This window comes from Pteropus alecto, unplaced genomic scaffold (genome assembly GCF_000325575.1).
Source record: "Pteropus alecto unplaced genomic scaffold, ASM32557v1 scaffold92, whole genome shotgun sequence".
NCBI lineage: Eukaryota > Metazoa > Chordata > Mammalia > Chiroptera > Pteropodidae > Pteropus > Pteropus alecto.
Window position 1 is genome coordinate 3,924,309 of NW_006432447.1, and position 20,448 is coordinate 3,944,756.

General features: G+C 35.5%; 1 protein-coding gene and 1 pseudogene across 1 annotated transcript; one reads left to right on the forward strand and one right to left on the reverse strand.

Annotated features, from left to right (window-relative positions):
* Nucleotides 1-3,973: 3,973 nt before the first annotated feature.
* Nucleotides 3,974-4,092, reverse strand: LOC112476022 (annotated as a pseudogene).
* Nucleotides 4,093-7,285: 3,193 nt separating this feature from the next.
* DBR1 (debranching RNA lariats 1) lies at nt 7,286-17,534 on the forward strand. Its single transcript, XM_006907204.3, has 8 exons — nt 7,286-7,627; nt 8,223-8,347; nt 9,232-9,312; nt 11,445-11,530; nt 13,034-13,258; nt 15,713-15,793; nt 16,053-16,198; nt 16,646-17,534. Exons 1-8 carry the CDS (start codon nt 7,431-7,433, stop codon nt 17,337-17,339), a joined length of 1,635 nt encoding a protein of 544 aa, XP_006907266.1. The 5' UTR covers nt 7,286-7,430; the 3' UTR covers nt 17,340-17,534.
* Nucleotides 17,535-20,448: the final 2,914 nt, after the last annotated feature.

The following is a 20,448-nucleotide window of genomic DNA, read 5'->3' on the forward strand; positions in this document are numbered from 1 at the left end:
GGCACCCAAGTGTAAACAGGAGCAGACCAGGCAAAGCCCTGTGTGCTACTCCACACAGACCTTGGCTTATCCATAAATGTTAGTCTAATTGAACAACTAAGATACCGCTTCTCTATGTTTAGATGTGGAAAGTGTTAAAGAGAAAATCGCAGGCCCAAAATGGTGTCACTTGTGCTAAAAGCTCATGATACCAAACCTAGATTTAATTCCTGATTTAACTGTAGTTTTAGATTCTCATAGACATGCAATCTTTATCAACCCATGTGGAATTTTCTGGGCAAGCACTACTTAGGTAATCTTATTTGAGCCCTTTCCATTCCCCCATAGGAAGAAGAGGCAATCTGCCTATAAAAACACTTGCTTTTCATTCTCTTCCCCCCAACAGAAGATGTTCTAGTCTAAAAATAATTCGTTCTACTCTTTCGTTAATAGCTCTCTTGCCCTACCCTTCTTTCTATAAAAACCTTCCCTTTGTGCAACCTTACCAAGCAAACTTCTAGTTGCTAGGTGGAATGCTGCTTTTAGAATATACTTGTTTGAAGTTTGTGTTTTAACAAAACACTGGCAGAGCCTGAAAAATCAGTGCAAGGACAAGAGCTCCAATTATTTATAGAAAAAAAGACATCATAAAATCAGCGGTTCTTCAGTTGGCTATATAATCTTCTGTATTGCCTGCATAATAAAAAGACACCCTTCCCACTCCAAAGCAATGGTGACCACATTAGGCCAATATGTTTCAAAATGGAGATGCAAAGATAACAAGCTAGGTAAAGTAAATCTGATCTTTTTAACATTTACAATATAGGAATGGAATCTTGAACTCCTAAAACCTATAAATGAGAAATATTGTGTGTGAGTATGTGCGTGCGTGTGTTCTGATGAAATCAGAAAGTCCAATGAAATGTCTGACAAGTTTAAGATTCAGAGACTAGAGACACCACACAGAAGAACTCTTATTCCTCTGTGATGCTTGCCTCTGCCCAGTTTAGTTTTACCACCACGGACAAGCTATCTCCTTAAATAGTTTTCCTGAATGTGCTGCCATCAGGTGGTGGTAGGTGCCACAATCACCTACTTCAATTTCAAGATGCAGATAGCAAGGATGAATGTTTTTCCTGATGTTTCTAACACTTTATAAACTGATTTGAAAGCTCATTGCCCAGAAATTTCCATTGCTCACTCTCTATTCATGAAGGTTTCTGCTCAATACGTCACCTTATCTGTACAGTCTTCCAGAAACACCCTATATATTCATCCTTAAATACCCTGCTTCCACTACGGCATTTCTTATCCCCTTACTCTGCTCTATTTTTAATCATCCATCTTTCATTGTATTTATTCCTTTCCGTGTCCTTTGTTTTTATCCAACTCTTATTTGGCTGGATTTTACTGTCATTTTTTTCAAGAAGGGCCCATGTGTATTGTCTCCCTGGAGTTCGTTTGTTTGTTTATTTTTTATAGTTGAAAACATCTGCTTGTTGCCTTTTACTTTCCTTGGCTAGTGAACAGAAACCATCTAGGCATTTTAAGTAAAAAGATTACAAAATTGCTAGAAGGACTAAAAATGCAAACGAGGAGAAAGAGATCAGAAACAATAGGAAGTTCACCACCACTGAAGAAGCTTGGGATGCTGAGCTGCCACCACCACTGCCAGAGCCAGAAGACAAAAGAAACTTTTTTCCTCCCTTATAACCTCTGACAAGAAAAAAAATTTCAGATGTTCTAAATTAAAATTACAGCTGCCTGAGAGTGAGATAAAGAGACAGAACAGTTGGCCAGTTAATAGCTGTGGACCAGCTCTGACAATTCCTGTAAACACAAGAGCCACCGCTTCTTATTTACATGTGAATTTTCCAATCTGCTGCCCACAGCTAATCCACAGGAGTGGACATCTCTTCTCTTTCTCCCATCTCTTTTGTCTAAGCTAATGTAAATCCTATTAGAACGGCTTATATCTTTCTCTCCCCTACTACTCGATGTATAAAACTGCTTGCAAAACTCAGGACGCCGGACACATTGTCTTTTCTACCTAGCCACGCTCCTGGTGGTTTAGAGCCCATGCCCCACCCCCTTTTTTGTTTTTACTAGCCCTAGCCTAATAAATCCTTTCTTTTAAAGACTTTCAGTCTTGGAATTTAATTTTTTGTTTGTTTGTTTAATGTTGCACAAAAGTGTTTCTTTCTCACTTGCAAAATCGAACCCAGACCTCAGGGGCAAAGGGTGTCTAAGATATGTAGTTCCTCTTAGCTTCTATCCCTGGCAATACACAGATGGGCAGAAAACTATATATGATATATATTTATATTTAGAATTTCAGCATGTTTCTTTTAAAAAAAAAAGAAATTCTCTTACATAACCAGAGTAAAAGTATTAAAATCAGGAAATTAACACTGATACAATACTATCTAATTTAAGAGCTTATTCAGATTTTGCCAGTTGTCCTAATAATGTCTTTTATAACACCACATTGCATTCAATTATGAATCCTGTTTCTTTTAATTTTTAATAATTCTCAGTCTGTCCTTATCTTTCTTGGCCTTCACATTTTTTTTTAAAAACAAGCCAGTTATTTTCAAAATCTTTCTCAATTTTCGTTTGTCTCCTGTTTTTCAAAATTAGATTTAGGTTCTGTATTTTTGGCAGAAATACCATAGAAATAGTGTATGTTATATCAGAAGGCACATAATGTGATTTGTCCATTCCTAGTGAGATTAACTTGGATCACTCTGTTAGAGTGGTGTCTGCCAGGTATCACTAGTGTAAAATCCTTATGTTTTTCTTTGTTATAATAAGTATCTTTTGGAAAGATACTTTGAGATTATATAAGTAGTCTCAAATAATAGATACATAGAGGCTGTGTAACTATCCTATTACTCTTCAGAGTTTTACTCAGTAGTTTTAGCATTCATGAAAGATTCTTGTTTGAAACAATTATAATGATGAAGATGATGATTAGTCTGGTGATCAAATGGTGATTTCTAACTCCAGTCATCTTTCTGTGTGTATCAATCGACTGAAGGGAACTGAAGTTTTACCACCCTAAAGCTGCCTTTTGGAATATTAACTTTAAAGTGGTTATTATGAAACAAAAGACTCAGAAAGAACATTTGCCCCTCCTCCTTTTCTGGCTAAGAGATTGAGAAAGGCCTGCTTCGGTAAGGAAAATTTTAGGATGTTTGCCTTAGCTTAATTTGAATTGAGTATGATAGATGGGAGAGGCCCAGGCTGGGGCCTGGTAGCTAGATCACCCCTTGTGTCCCATTGAAGCAAGAATTTACCTGCCATATATGTTCTGCTTTTCATCAACTACCCGTAAATTGCTTATTTCCTTTGAAATCTCAGATCCCTGCACTTCCTTTCCCCTTTGTTCAAAACGACATATTACCTAATTTTACCTCACTGTCCTTGGAATTTTAATGCTTATGTGAATTCCCCATGTGCACATATTAAAATTTTATTTTCTCCTGTTAATTTGTCTCCATTAATTTGATTATTAGCCCAGCTATAAGAATTTAGAAAGTGGAGGGGGAAAGTATTATTTTTTTAGCCCCACACGACATTCTTGTATAATGAGAGCCCTCTCTTTTCCATATTATTCATTTACTTATATCAGTATGGAATGATAGAGTCCTACTTTATTCAATGGGCTACCGTTTGTTACAACGATTATGCATTTTGGTGCTAAAATTGTTTCAAGTTTGACCAGTAGAAAAACCTTCAACCAGCATCCTTTTGACATCTCAGGTTCTTTGAATGCTTCTTTGGTTTCTGGCACAAGATGATCCAGGCTCATTTTGTACTTTCTCTGCTCTGGAATCAACCATGTCAATAAGCAGACTTAATTTCTTTTAGAGAAGAATGGTGTTTACAAACCCAAGGTCTGGTTGTACTTAAGAAGTTTTATCTATCTATCTATCTATCTATCTATCTATCTATCTATCTATTTATTTATTTATTTATTTATTTATTTTTAAGCCTATAACTCTTAGTCTTCCTAGGTGGTCTACCATCCAAGTACTAACCAGGCTCAACCCTGTTTAGCTTCCAAGATCAGACGGAATTGGGCTTGTTCAGGGTAGCATGGCCGTAGACCTAAAAAGTTTCAAATAAGACTTTTGCTCAACCTCACCCCAGATTTTTTTTTTAAAGTACATTTCCATAGTTAACATGGCATTTCTTTCTTCAATTTGCTTATTGTTGGATGCCTCTATCTAGATTCTGTCTTTGCTCTACTAGAATCAGGGAATTTATTTCACATCAGATCTGACACCTGTTTATTTTCCCCATGGAAACATACACATAATTTGAGAGCACCTGCATGTCCAGTGAGCAGCCCTTCACCTTTGTAAAAAAGAGTTATCTTCATTGTTCATTCTATTCATTTTTCTCCAACAGCCTTCCTGTTCTCCTCATTCAGAATAGGAAGTAGGTGAGGCTTTCTATTTAGTTTGATTCTCTCTGGATTTGAGAAAGTCAATGAGAATTCTCAAGTTTGTCAATTCACTGGTATGGTCTCTGAAAATGGGGAGTAGGTTGGGAAGAGTAGGAGCTGAGCCAAGATACACTTCTTCATTCTTATTCATAATCTACTTCCTTCATTGACTATGAATTTTCGAATGTTATGGCATTGTTATTGTTTCCTATCCATCACAAAAGGAGAAAATTCGAAATGACTGATATATTAAAATTATGTTGTAAAATCTATATGGAAACCACAAGATTTCATTGCACATCTAACAAAATGGCTAAAAGTTAACAGACAGATAATTCCAAGTGCTGCTGAGCATATGGAATAATTGGAACATCTTTATATTATCTAGGAAAGTGTAAATTAGCACAACCACTTTGGAAACTGACACTATCTATTAAAGCTAAACATATACCTACTCTATAACCCAGAGATTCCATTCCTGGACATAATCCAATGGAAGTAAGTGCCATATCCACCAAAAGATTGTATGAGAATGTGCACAGTGGCTTTATTCATAATAGCTCCCAATTCAAAACAATTCAAATGTCCTTCAACAGGAAAACAGATAAATTATGGTATGTTCACACAAAAGAAACACAGCAATAAGAAACAGTATACTACAGCTATATCTATCTACAGTATAGATTAATGGATGAATCTCGCAGACACTAAGTTAAATGAAAGAAAGCAGACACAAAAGAGTACATAATATATATAGTCAGGCACATATAATGACATTTTGGTCAATGACAGATCTCATATGTGACTGTGGTTCCATAGGATTATAATGGAGGTGAAAAATTCCTATTGCCTAGTGACAATGTAGCTGTCATAACATTATAGCATAATGCATTACTCGCATGTTTGTGGTGATGCTGGTGTAAACAAACCTACTGCACTGCCAGTCATATAAAAGTATAGCACATAAAATTATGTACAGTACATAGTGCTGGATAATGATAATAAATGACTATATTACTGGTTTATGTATTTACTATGCTTTTTATCATTGTTTTGTACTCCTACTTAGAAAAGCTAGCTGTAAAGCAGTATGCCATGTTACTCTGGTGAAGCCTCATAGATCTTTACTGTCTCTTAATTGCATTATCTTCTTTCATGCTTAATTTAATCTCATGGTATTATTATTATTATTATTTTTTTATAAGTAACATGCTGTACAGGCTTGTTGCCTATAAGCAATAGACTAAACCATATAGCCTAGGTGTGTAGTGGGCTATAGCCTCTAGGTTTGTGTAAGAACACTCTGATGTTCACGCTAAGACAAAATTGCCTAACAACACATTTCTCGGAAGTATCCTTGTGTTATGGTGCATGACCGTACTGACATTTATATGATGTTTAAAAATAAGCAAAGCTGATCTTTAGTGATAGAGGTTAGAACAGTGCTTTTCTTTTGGGGGAAGTGGCTTGGGAGGGAGCACAAGGGAATATTTTATATCTTGCTGGAAATTTTTATAGCTTGATATAGGCGATGGTTATATGGGTGATAACATATGTAAAAATGCATCAAAATGTGCACTTAAGATTTGATTTGTTCATGTTACTTTAAGTAAGTTAGCTCTCAATTAAAATTTTTTACACAGAGAGAAAAAAAGGATCCAGGAAAAGACAATTCCTGTAGATTAAAAATGAAACGGAAATAGTTAAATTTAGTAATGTTGTAAGAGCATTCTTATATATTTCACAAATATAATACAAAAGGAAAATAAAATATTAGAAGTATTGGAAATATTAGATTGCCATCTTTTTCTACCCTCTTGATCAATTTAAATATCATGAAAATTGTATCTTTTCTGTAAATTTGAAAGTGTTGCCCATAAATCATTCTGGGTACAATGGTTTTTAATGGATTTATTTCCTAACAATATTTCCAGTGTCTTCCTATTGCCATGTTCTTCATACATCTTCTGCTTCATTTTGAATTAATTTTGGTGTCTTTGTTTCTAGAATAATTTTTATTTTATCTAGTTTTTAAAGATGAGTTAACTATTTCCTGTATTGTCTTGATTAGATTACTTTTCTTGATTAGATTTACCAGAGGGGTTTTACTTGTTTGCTTGGTTCTGTCTTGGCCGCTCATTCTTCAGTTGTCAGTTTGGTCCTTTTCTCTCTTGGACATTTTCCAGACCTTCATCTGCTTTCACTGAACTTGCTGTCTAGTTATGCAAACAACTATTTGCTAGGAAAACAAGGAGTCACTGACTCTTAAAAAATTAATATTTTAGAAACTCTTCTGGGGGATAATTTTAAAGTCTTCAATGAGTTTTTAAGTTCTATTTTAAAATTATTTTCATTTGGGGGCTCTTAAAAAAAATTTGTTTTTGTTTAATTTCTAATTCACTTTCAGGTAATTACCTTTTCCGTAATTAAAATAAGCAAAGCTGATCTTTAGTGATAGAGGTTAGAACAGTGCTTTTCTTTTGGGGGAAGTACCTTCTCCGTAATCACCTGAAAGTGAATTAGAAATTCACTTTTCCGTGAGAGATTCGTCCTAGGGAATTAGCCAATCGTATCGGCTCACCCGTTTAACTTGGTTTAATTTTATCAAACTGAACTATTTCTGGGGATTTTCTTTTTTTCCTTATCTCTTTCCATCCTTCCGGCCTTCCTTCCCATCCTCCCTCCTTTCTTTTTTTTTTTACTATTCTGGTCGTGATTTTTATTATCTGTTAGACTGCTAAGACTTAAAAGAGCCGCGGATAGGCAAAGCCGGAGTCGATTTTAAAGCTCTCTGGAATCCTAGGGTTAACTTTGCCTTGCCTATCCCTCTATCGCGAGATTTGAAAACCGGAAGTGAATTACATTGCCCCAGTCAACGAGGCAGTGCCTCTGTTAATGTTGGCGGGAGCTGAGCGATCGGTCTGGTCTTTGCTTTCCCTCCTGGGCTGGCTCAGCTCTAGGGGATTGCAGGCAGCTATCCCTGCCTCGGGCTGGCAGGATGCGGGTGGCTGTGGCTGGCTGCTGCCATGGCGAGCTGGACAAGATCTATGAGACGCTGGCGCTGGCGGAGCGGCGCGGCCCGGGCCCGATAGACCTTCTGCTGTGCTGCGGCGACTTCCAGGCGGTGCGCAACGAGGCGGACCTGCGCTGCATGGCCGTGCCACCCAAGTACCGCCACATGCAGACCTTCTACAGGTGAGGTTCGCAGCCTGGTCCTCGGACCCAGCGGTGCGAGATGTGCATAGCAAGCAGTGAGGAGAGAACCCGAACTGGATTTGACTCCCCTCTGCCACTGACTGTCTTCCTGAGTTCCCGTCTTTGTTCACGCTGTGTCTCTAGGAACTGGCGTTTAGTAACTGTCACTTTTCTTCTCGCCATTCACCTGTTTCGGAAGGGGTGGCAGCCTGAGGGCAAAACCTGAATGAAGAAGCTAACAGGTTAATCTACCTTGTACTTGATAGGACTTTGGAACTAGTCCATTTAGTGATCCTGGAGTTTTTATTGGATGCCTGATATGTGCTAGTACCCGTTCTCTAAGCTAGGGTTATAGCAGCGAACTGACAAAGTTCTTGACCTCACTGACTTGAAACCCAAGCCCTTCATTCCTAAAGAGGAGTATGGACAATAAGTTTAGAAAGTGCTTTTTAACTTTTTATGATGGGCTCGCATTTTTTCCTTGGGACTTTGTTTTGCCTTTTTGCTATGCTTAATTGTATAAGGATGCCTAATTAATTTTTCTCTATGCCTAATTTCTGCGATGCCACCAGACAAATTTACTCTTATGTTCTAGGTATTACTCTGGAGAGAAAAAGGCCCCAGTTCTCACAATCTTCATTGGGGGAAACCATGAAGCCTCAAATCACTTGCAAGAGTTACCCTACGGTGGCTGGGTGGCACCAAACATTTATTATTTAGGTATGTGTTTGTAAGTAAATTCTTGGTTTAATGGGACGGAAGCGTCTCTCAGATTTATACACCAGTTGGGTAGCATCTTCAGATGTATGGTGTTTTAGATATGTCTCTTAATTTAAATAGTTAATCACGGGAAATTAATTATAATAGTTATTTTAAGTAGGTAATTATGAAAATGTGTCCATGCGTCATCTAGTATTTTAAGCAATAGTTAATATAACTGCAAGATCTTACACACTATTTGCAATTCTTTTATTTTTTTCCTTATTATTTTTATTAATTTAAAAGATTAAACCTTTTATAATGGAAATTGTTAAGTATACACTAAGTATAACTCCCTTACGAGCTCTCTTAGGCTTTTCTGATACCTCAGGACACATGTTGCTAATGGATGCACAAAATAAATTGAGATAAAGCACAGATAGATGCTCAAACACAGTTCAAAGCCAAGGCAGCTTGATGCTGAGATGCTGAGTGTAGTTCTTAGGGAAGAAGCTTGGTGGGGCCACTCACTGCTCTGGGTGCATGCTGCCTCTTAAGGCTCATTGCAAAAAAAATGCTTGAATGCTATTTTGACTTTTCACCTTTTTTTCTGAAAGCAAAAATTTTCTTTGGATTTTTCCCTTAGTGAAAACAGATACTAATGTAAGTCTTTCACAAACGTAAAGTAGTGTTGACAAGAACTTTTGAAAAGCGGGGGATACCTATATGATGAATCGGTCTACCTATTAACCAGCTTCAACAACTATTAATCTGGCATCTTTATTTCAATCCAGTTTTCAAATAATTTTGGGACTACATAGAATTCTAGGCCTTTAAACTCTTCATTCAGTTAATAGAGGGGTTGCTTTTGCCTATAGTAACCTTATTAAATTGTAATTTTTCAGGCTTGGCAGGTATAGTAAAATATCGAGGCATAAGGATTGGCGGCATCTCTGGTATCTTCAAATCTCATGACTATCGAAAAGGTATTGTTCTGAGAATTGTCTTTAAACTTTAGAACTTGCATACCCCAGAGTAACTTAAGCAATATATAGTTTGACTTTTTCATTGGATTTCTTCTATGAATTAATTCATTCTTAAATTTATATTTTATAATGTTTTATACATATGAAAATATAGAGAACACTAGGATATATTATCTGTCTATCCACCATCGAGTTTTATCGTCTTAGTATTTTGCTGTTTTTAGTTTTGATTTTTACGATATAAAACAATATAGATACAACTGAAACTCATTGTTATCTGTCCTCAGTCCCATTCCTCTCCTTTCATCCCTCCCTTTCCTCACCAGGCAGTCACTATTTTGAGTTTGGTGTTTATCATTCACTTGATTATTTTATATTATTACCACATATGTAACAGCTTTAAACAGTGTATTATATAGCATGTTTTAAACTTCTTATAAATGTATCATTTTGCATATGTCTTTCTGCACCTTTTTTAATGTTTTTGAAGTCCATGTTGATACGTGTAACTCTAATCTATTCATTTTAATTTGTGAATAGTATTCCATTGTATAAGTATAGCTGACTTTGAACAAGGCAGAGGTTAGGGGTGTAACCTCTGTGTGGTCAAAAACCCACGTATAACTTTTGACTTCCCAAAACTTAAGTTGTTTCTTGGTATTTGTGGAGAATGGGGCCCAGGACCCCCCACCACTGCTGTAGATACCAAAATCTGTGGATGCTAAAGTCCCCTATATAAAATGGTGTAGATCAATGCATACAGTAGGCCCTCCACATCCATGGACTCCCAGTTGCAGATCAAAAACAGTACAGGTATTTATTGGAAAAAAAAAATCATGTATAGGTGGACTCACACTGTTCAGCCCCATGTTTTTCAAGAGTCAACTGTATACCACAGTATACTTATTAATTCTATTGTATCTGAATGAATTATATCTTGATTTTAAAATTAAAAGAATAGCTTGGATTCACATCGATTTCAAAATTTCTTGAATTAAGTTGATAGCTCAATTTCATATCCTCAATGTAACTGTTAAGTCACAATTCTGTTCCTGCTATTCTGCTCCCCATGATTCTAAACTTGACATGGGTGTACACAAATAGGTTGTCTCCTACATGGCAGGTGTGTATGCAAATCAGAACCACTCTGGGGAGGGACACTTGGTAATATCTATGGAAATTATAAAAATACTCTAACCCAGGAGTTCCACTTCCAGGAATTTATATACAGATATGTACCACAAGTATAAAATGATGTATGCAAGTTTATTTCAGCCTTGTTTGTAATAACAAAAGGTAGGAACTAAATATATCATGATATAATTATGCAATGTAATGCTACGAAGCCATTAAAAAAAATAAAGAGGCAGCTCTTTGTGTAACTAACATGAAAAGAACTCCAAAATAAGTTAAGTGAAAAAACAAGGCACAAAACATGTATAAAGTATACTGCCATTTGTATTTAAAAAAAAAAAAAAAAGGATAAAGAAATAGGTGTATTATATGCATAGATGGTATCCGTGGAATAAAATACTAAAACCTGATTAGCGCCAGCTGCCCCTAGGTAGGTTTACTAATGGCTGGGGGACAGGAATAGGAGGACTCCTCCCTTCGTTTTGGCAGTGTTATTGAGGTAGGATTTATAATACCATTGTAAGTGTACAATTCAATGGTTTTAGTAAATTTATAGAGTTATGCATCCAGATTTTACCACTACCCAGCTTTAGAACATTTCTATCACCCCTAAAAGTTTTGTGCCTAATTACAATTAATGCCTACTCCCATCCCAGCCCTAGGCATCCACTGGTCTACTCTCTAGGTGGAACACTTTTTACTCTATACCTTACTGATGGTATCTTTAAAACTTTAAACTATGTGAATAAACAATATACTCCAAAATTAAATTAAATTAAATTTTAAAAACCAAAAGCCCCTAATTATTTAGATTTATAGTTTATGATCCCTTATTGGTAAAAAGTACCAGCATATTAAGAGCAGTGTTTTTTAAAATAAATTTTTAAGAACCCAAAGTATTGATGACAAACGTTAGTTTTGGGGAAGTGTGTATATGTATTTGTATTTGCAGTATTTAAAGGTATTGAATACAGCTTGTTTCTCTTCTTCAATTTAAGGTCATTTTGAGTGCCCCCCTTATAATTCAGCAACAATAAGGAGTATATATCATGTGAGAAACATTGAAGTATATAAATTAAAACAGGTATGTAAAAAAGTACATTACAGCAGACTTGAAAAAATGTTTAATTATATACCAAAATATATTTTGCTCATTTTGGTATATAACTTTAAGAAGAGATTACTTTATTATTTCTAAAATTTGGATCTCAAATTGTTTTTTAGGAGGTTCACAGATGAACATTTAAAATTTTTTATGGTTATAAATTTATTTTAGTGAGTAATAAAACATTAGATCCATGATTTCAAATATTATTACTTAGGGTAAGACTAATGAATATTTATTAGAATAAACTTTTACTTTAAATAAAATTTAAATATTTTATTTTAAATAATGGCATTAAGTAGAAAATAATAGTAAAGATGATGGAAGATATGGGAAAATTGTGAGGGTGGTATTAAAACACTGGCTCACCTGGAGGGTGGGTAAAACTAAGATTTTTATTTGAGAACTCATTAAATGCCTGACAATGGACTAAGCAGCTTTCACACAAGATATTTTGTTGCCACTCAAATTCTGTGAGATAGGTGTTACTCTGACTGTCACAATGAGGGTGAGAGGCTGAGGCTCAGATAAGTAAGAAACATGCCTAAAACTTCGCAAGTAGTTAAGTAGTAGAACCTGCCAGAGTGAACTCAGGCCCTTACCACATACCGTACAGCCTCTAGGGGAGTATACGAATGCTCATGGGCATTTCTTAATGCCCTATTTATAACGGTTCTTACTTTGAATGCCTTTTCCCTTTCACCGGTTTAAATCCTACCAGTCCTTGAAGACCTAGCTTATATACCACTTCCCAACCAGTGTTGTAGTTTAAAATCACCCTTCTCTAAATTTTCATTGTGTTTATTGCCCATACCAGTTGTTCAGTGGTTAGTCCTGTACGTCTTATATTTTGTATTTTCTCGGACACTTAAGTTATTTTAATTTAGTTTTCCAAGTATTTGTTTCAGATTACTTGAAGGTGCCGGGAAGGGGTAAAGTACAGTGTATATTTTGATTCCCTTCCCCCCATGAAGACACCAGCCACCTTAAATACCTCTAATATAACATGCAATAAACAGTTTTTTGGTGGATACTATGTGAGTCCATTAGAAAAAAAGTGGAATATATCTTTGGGTTTACTGTATCATTTACATTAGAGGTCTCATGATATCTAGTGTCTCTGGATTTTAAAACAATAGTTTCTTTACCAAAAAGGGACTAGAACAATGGTTATTATATATTTTTAAAATGCACTGCTAAAGACCATAGCTGATTGGCAGTCTAATCAAAGCGTGCCTCTGTTCTCCTGCCTTGCCAGAAAATAAGGATGATTTGTGAGGCAGAGAGAAAGCTGTTTCTTTTTACCTACATGTGTGAGCAGCTCAGTATTTCTGTGACTTCCTTACATAAAGTGTCCTTAGAATGAATTACACAGAAATCCAGAGATCTCCGTGGGTAAATGGTTGTGTGGTGATAGAGGGAAGGGATGGAGATTGCTTGTGGTTAATCTGTTTTTAAGATTTTTTTCTTTTTCTGTTAAAGCTGAAGCAGCCTATGGACATATTCCTATCTCATGATTGGCCAAGAAGTATATATCATTATGGAAATAAGAAGCAACTTCTTAAGACTAAATCCTTTTTCCGACAAGAAGTGGAAAATAACACCTTAGGAAGTCCCGCTGCCTCAGAGCTTTTAGAGCACTTAAAACCTACTTACTGGTTTTCTGCGCACCTTCATGTGAAGTTTGCAGCTTTGATGCAACATCAGGTAGAAAGCACAATATTTATTCTTTCATTTAACAAACACTTATCAAACATCTATGGGCTATGCACTGTTGACACAGTTGTAAAGTTAGAGAAATAAATCAAAGATAACTTTTCTTTTGTGAGTAACTCAATATCCAGTGTGGGGAAGAGACAAATGAACAATGATAAAATAGTGTAATAAGTTTGTGACAAAAAGTGCCAGGGTACTGTGGGAGCACCTGAGCCAGACTATGGTGAGTTGGGGATGTGGACACAGAGATGAAGTGATACAGATCTTTTCCAAATGGATCGTTGGTGCCAGGAAGAAGTAGATTATAAGGGTAATCTAGGAAGAGGGACCAATGTGTGCAAAAGGCTAGAGGTCTGAGAACATGGGGCCTTTGGGGAACTGCAGCTAGTTCCCATGGCCGAGGCATGGGGAGTGATGAAGCTAGGACAAGATCATAACTGCCTTCTGGGCCATGTTCTGGAGTTTAGGTTTCAATCAGAAGATAATGAAGAAAATTGGGAAGTGATGAAATCAAATTTTTGTTTTAGAAAGATTAGTTTGGCAGCAGTTTTGTGTGTAGATTGGGGTAATGTAAAAGAGGAGGCTATATAAGCAAAAGATGAGGTTTTAACATAAGGCAAAGAGGGAGCACAGAGAATGAAGGAAAATCTAGAAGTAGAATCATCAGGATTTGGTGACAGGGAGGAGAGAGAGAGTCTAGAATGACTCCCAGAGTTTTTCTAGAGTAACTGAATGGATGATAAAAAGTAGAGAATGAATATATACTTATAATTAGGCTTTTATGGAAATCTGCAGTTTTTCTTTCACCTCTGATTCTGACTGAACTCTGACTTTCCCATAAAGTATAAAGGGAAAATGTTTAAAATACGCTGGACTAACAGAGTTAGAGATTTTTTTTCTCAAAGGCTTCTATAGAATTTCTGAGTCTTTAAAGAGCATTGCCTTTCTCCAAGAGTGGGATGTGGTGTGCAGAGCTTCCCAAACTTACTCGACCACACACTTTTCTGTGGTAGAGGTACACTTTACTGATGTTCCTCAAACAGTTTAGAAGGTTCTCTTGGAAAACACTCCTGTAAGGCCTTTCTGTTGTGGGCTTATTCTTCCCCAGTTTCACTGGGAGGAGGCAAGGTTACCGCTTTCATTTTCCTTTGGGCCAGTGTTAAAGTCCAAGTCATCTGTTTATATCTGTCACCTTTTCCACATCTCTATTATTCTCTTCTGTCTTTTAGGGCTACTTGACAATCTTGGATTTTTATTGAAGTATCTGATTTGCTACTTTTCCCTTACTCCATCTTCTGTGGTCAGCCTCAGGGACTTTTCTCTCTGCATTAATGACATACTTGATCCCTTTTTCTTGGCTCCTCAGCCTCTTCTCATCTTGCCAGTGTTCTCTTTCAGCCCCTTCCCCACCACCATCACCTTACTTTAGAACTGCCCTGCTGCCAAGCTCTGCCTGTAATCTCTCTTCATCCTCTGCTTTCACCTCTCTTCATCCCTCTTCGACATTGAATTGATCCCTAGTCTTCAGCAGGTCGTCCAAAAACTTGTTTCCTTGTCTTTTTTCCTCCATGTGCCTCACTATTTTCATTGAGTCGCTTTCTTACTGCTTCCAATATGACCTTCATGCTCATGACCCTCCCACCATGTTTCTTTCTGACTATTTACTTTTCTAAATTAGCTTTATTGGTGTATAATTTACATAACATTCATTTAAGTGTATAATATAGTGATTTTTAGTGCAAATGTCACATGTTCCAGTTTTAGAATATTTCCATAGCCCCAAAAGATCCTTTGTGTCTGCTGTCAATCCACATTCCTACTCTCAGCCCCAGGCGACCACTAATCTGCTTTGTGTCTCTAGGATTTGCCCTCTCCGATCCTTTCACATAAACGTAATCATAAAATATATAGTCTTTGACATCTGGATTCTTTGATCTGATTTGCTCATTTTTGAGGTTCATTTATGCCATAGCATGTACCAGTACTTCATTCATTTTTATTGTTGAATAGTATTTCATTCTGTGGATATATCGCATCTACTTTTGATGTTGTATCTAAGAAATCTTTAAGAAACCCAAGGTAACGACGAGTTTCTTCTATGATTTCTTCTAAAGGATGTATAGTTTTAGCTCTGCCAATTTACTTTTAAGCTCTTCTGTTATCTTTAATCCTTGTGTTATATGCTTTATGTGTGTGTTATATGCTTTAACATCATCATCATTAGTTTCTATTTTGACTTTTGTAAGGAAATTAAAGCCCAGAGAGTTTCAGTGACCATTGCTGTACAAGCGGGTATAGAAGTAACTTGCTATAGAAAAGTAACAGTTGTCCCTTTGACACACAACTAGGGGGTATATGTAACAAAAATTATTTATATCCTATTCAATGTATAAATTACCTATGATGTTTTACATTCTTTCTTAAATCATGGTTCATTTTGTCTAGGCCAAGGATAAAGGACAGACTGCCAAAGCAACCAAATTTTTAGCTTTGGACAAATGCTTACCACATAGAGACTTTCTTCAGGTAAAAAGAAAATGAAATAACTTTGCAATATTTTTTTACTCTTCCAATGATTAAAAAAATTTTAATTTTCCTTTTCTAAATTACTAATTTGTGCTTTTTGTAATTTATGTATTCTGAGAATTCTTTGGAGATATTTATGTTATGTCAATATTTTTAGGCTACTAAATTAAAATTCTTTTAAATTTTAATGTTATATTGAAATCCATAGACTATTAAGAGTAGATATGTATTTCTTAAAATTACCAATTTCTTTCTGTAGGTAATAGAAATAGATCATGACCCCAATGCTCCTGATCACTTAGAGTATGATATTGAATGGCTCACCATTCTCAGGGCTACTAACAGTCTTATTAATGTGACTGGGCGCCTGTGGAATATGCCTGAAAATAATGGCCTGCATACAAGGTAAGTCTCACCTTATTTTAGGACTTTCCCTCTCTGTTGCATGCACAGTATTTGTCCCCCCACCACACTTTTTTTTTTTTTTTTTGATTAAGGGAATTACTATTAAATGAATATAAGTACAATTCAAAGTTTACAAGAAAGTGGACTATTGAGCACTAATCCAAATAAATGTATAAGTGATAAGTGTGCACACACTATAATATGGTGGAGATTGGTTCACAGATTAAAATAATTTATACTCGCTTTAGGGTATGAGTTAAGGACATGTTTTTCTAAGAATTGTTTTTATTTCAAAATGTTCTTTGCTAAATTAACTATAATTTTACTAAGTGGAATTTTGATATATGATTTATATTTTATCCTTGTACCTGAAGTCCATAGTTAGATTTCATCATTATTAGCTAAAGCTGATAAAATATAAAAGGCTATTGTTTTGGATTTTTATAGATGGGATTATAGTGCAACAGAAGAAGCTATGAATGAAGTATTGGAAAAATTGAATCATGACCTCAAAGTTCCGTATAATTTTAGTGTGACGGCTGCTTGTTATGACCCAAACAAGCCACAGACACAAATGCAGTTGGTTCATAGGATCAATCCTCAGACTACTGAATTTTGTGCCAAACTTGGAATCACAGACATTAATGTCAGCCTTCAGAAGGCCAAGGAGGAACATCACTTGTGTGGTGAATATGAAGAGCAGGATGAAGGGGAGAGTAATGACTCTGGGGAAGATCCCAGTGAATATAACACAGACACATCTGCCTTGTCCTTTGTTAATCCAGATGAAATAATGTTAGATGAAGAGGAAGAGGATGAAGATAGTTTTGTGAGTGCACACAGTGACATAAATACAGCATCTGTAGAACCTTCTTCTGATCAAGCTTCTGATTTTTCTGCAAGCTTCTCTGATGTCAGGATCCTGCCAGGTTCCATGTTTGTATCTTCTGATGATACACTGAGTTCGCCAATTGGTAGAGAGGGGAAACCTGGTGAGGCTGTGGAGTTGGGAGATGGGAAGGACTTAACCGAAGTGCCCGTGAAGAGGATGAGTGATGAACATGAACCTGAACAAAGAAAGAAAATTAAGAGGAGGAATCAAGCCATCTACGCTGCAGTGGATGATGATGATGCAGCATAAGACAATTCACTTGTCTTAGTATATATGTAGATATGTGATTTTTAAGACCATATTTTTAGAGTTGGATTTTTTACTCAAGACTTAACTTTTTAATAATGAAATTACCCAGAGAATTTTAGTTAGGTATCATTGACTTTGCCTTTAGGCCTTTGTATGTTTCAGATACAAACATTAAAATTTCATATATTTACCCGATCGAGTATACTTTTTTTCGAAGACAGATATTACTCACTTTCATTTTTTTCAGCAAAAACTTACTGAACACCTACTTTGTGCCAGGCATTCTTCTATCAGGTGGTACTATAAAGATGAATAAGAGGGATTTTTGCTTTCCAGGGGTTACTACTACTGTAAATATTTTTGTGAGTAAAATATGGCATATTTATGTTTTGTTTTACAAAGTTAAGTCATTATTGTATATATAATTATGTATACTTTCTTTCCATTTATTATAAATAATTTCTCTGGTAAGCTCTTAATGTCTTTAAAATAGAATTTTAAAGATGGTAGATAAGATTTCAAGAAAAAAATACTAAACATTGGTAAACCTAAAATTTTATACTGAATTGCTGAGACTAATATAAATGTTGAATTTTACATATTATATTTTAGCTTTAGCCTTAATTTTAATGTGATTATAGTTACTGTGTATAGGTCACAATATATTGGTCATTTTGGGCATAGTTCAGCGTAGTATTAATTACTAGCAGGGTTGAGTTGCACAAATGCTGCCCTTCATGCTGCATATGGGTTGCTAGTATTAAAGTATTTTTAAAGAGCTGTGTGGAAAAACTATACCTTTGTTCTGTCTCTGGTAAAAATGCCCGGGCCACCTGAGGAGATGTTTGGATCAGGAGTCATGGAACCCAAAGACTGTTCCTGGATCTCATAACCTCACACAGCAGTGCCAGTCCAGGTGCCACTCTAGAACGATGTGACACATGGTTTCCATCTTGTCAGCATTTGACTCAAAAAAGGTCTAGGACTTTGGAATTTTTATCTTTATTGCTTTCTATTTTTTCATTTACTTTCTTTTTTGAGTTGAATACTTAATTCACTTATTTAATTCTCATTATTTACATAAAATATTTAAAAGCTATGGATTTCTCCCATCACTGATTTAACTGAATCCTATATATTCTGATAATTAGTATTTTTCCCCCAGAAATTCTTAATAAAGATAAAAAGAGAAGGTAAATAGATATAAAATAAGTTATAGCTAATAAATGGTAGTTCTTTAAAAAAAAAAAAAAGACAATCTTCTAGCTTACCCAATCAAAAAAGAAATCACAAATACTAAAAAAGAAATAGAGAAATAGCCATGGAAACAGGATATTCAAATAAACATAAGATTGCTCTGCATAAGTGGTATAAATAAATTTGATAAATAGATGATTAATTTCCTAGGGTTTTAGAATTTTCTGAAATTTATCCTAGTAGTGGTGGAAAGTAAAAAAAGAAATTTCATAGGATAGAGAAAGTTATCAAAGGAATACTCCCACAAAAATCACTTGGGTCAGATGGTTTCAGAAGGAAACCACCAAACCTTTTAAAGGCTAGATAATCCCTAGATTATATAAACTGTTCCAAAATATAGAAAATGAAAGTTTACAGTTTTTATGAAGCAAGTATAACATTGCTATCTAAATCTGCTAAAGATTGCACACAAAAAACCACAAGCCAGTCTCATATCAATATTGATATGAAAGTCTTAAATATTAGCCAACAATCCATAGTACATTTTCAAATGATATAGTATGACTAAGACGATTCAATATTAAGAACCATATAATTCACATATTAATAGATATGAGGACAAACAAAATTATCTTCATGGATGACGAAAAGGCCTTTGACAAAATTCAAGGGCCATTTCTGATTTTTTAAAATAGTAAACTCTAGTATCTTATATAACAGGGAAACACTGTAAGCATTCCTATCAAAGTCAAGGAATAAGACCAGGATACCCAATACTGCCATTATATTTTAACATTGTATTGGTGGAAAGAGCAAAACAATCAGACAAAAGAAAACCAGGAGGGGAGTCAGAATTGCAAAAGGGACTCATGTATTAAAAAATTTTAACTTCCGTGGCTGAAAGTCTTTTTAAAAGAAAGGGTTTATTAGGCCATTGCTAACAAAAAAGACCAGTCTTGGGGAATGCAGTTGTGGGGGCTAAAAAAAAATACTTTTCTTCCCACCTAAATTCTAGCTGGGCTAATAATCAAATCAACAGGTTAACAGAAGAAGATGATTATTTTTTTTAATTTCAAAACTTTAATAACAGTATAGTGAATCCCCATTCAGCTTCAACAAATAAATTTATAAGTAATTTGTTTCAACAACAATCTCATACAATGCCTACTCCAACACCACCTCAAATACTTCAAAGCAAATCCTCTATTTAACATGGCATCCATTTCTTAAAAACCATTATAATCATCAAACCAAAGATTATATATTTAATGTATAACATGGAATTAAGAGGTTATGGGAAGATTAACAGTTTTTAAAAATATCCAGGACTAGGACATGGGAGTAAATGGCTGAAATAGGATAGAGGATAACACTCAGAGGATCCTGGACTACAGCAACCACGTATTCACAAACAAACTAATTCCGTCTTCCAACACTTGCTAAGGTGTGTCCCTTTGTTCCGCTTCCCAGCTGCTTTTTCATAAAAAGTTACTGCAATACACAAGTGACTCAGGCACACTTGCCTCACAAAATTTCACATTCATGCCTTTGCAAAATTAGATAATTTCCTCCCAGATTCTGCATCCAATAAATAGCTATAGTGTTGCCTGTCACTGGTACCATATTCTTACCTAAAATACCCAGTATTCCTTCAAAAACCAGATTCAATTCTCCTCCCATGAAGTCTTACTAGAATAAAATCCTGTTCTGTTCCCTCTGTTATTGTTCTTTGCACACTAGAATTTACTTAACTGTTTACTTACCAAATAGCTGGAAAGGTTAATCAATTTAAGAAAAAAGTTCCAAACCAATACACAATTTTTATTGAGTCTTTAAAATGTCACAGGTAAGAAAGTCTGAGGAATCATCCGACGTTTTGGTGTTTCTGTAGGTGGACAACTTTGACCTTATT

Bases quoted from the DNA above. Each gene is read 5' to 3' on its own strand.
- DBR1 (XM_006907204.3), top strand. From the start codon at position 7,431: ATGCGGGTGGCTGTGGCTGGCTGCTGCCATGGCGAGCTGGACAAGATC. The intron at 8,348-9,231 runs GTATGTGTTTGT...GTAATTTTTCAG, and splicing joins ACCAAACATTTATTATTTAG to GCTTGGCAGGTATAGTAAAA. The intron at 16,199-16,645 runs GTAAGTCTCACC...GGATTTTTATAG, and splicing joins AATAATGGCCTGCATACAAG to ATGGGATTATAGTGCAACAG.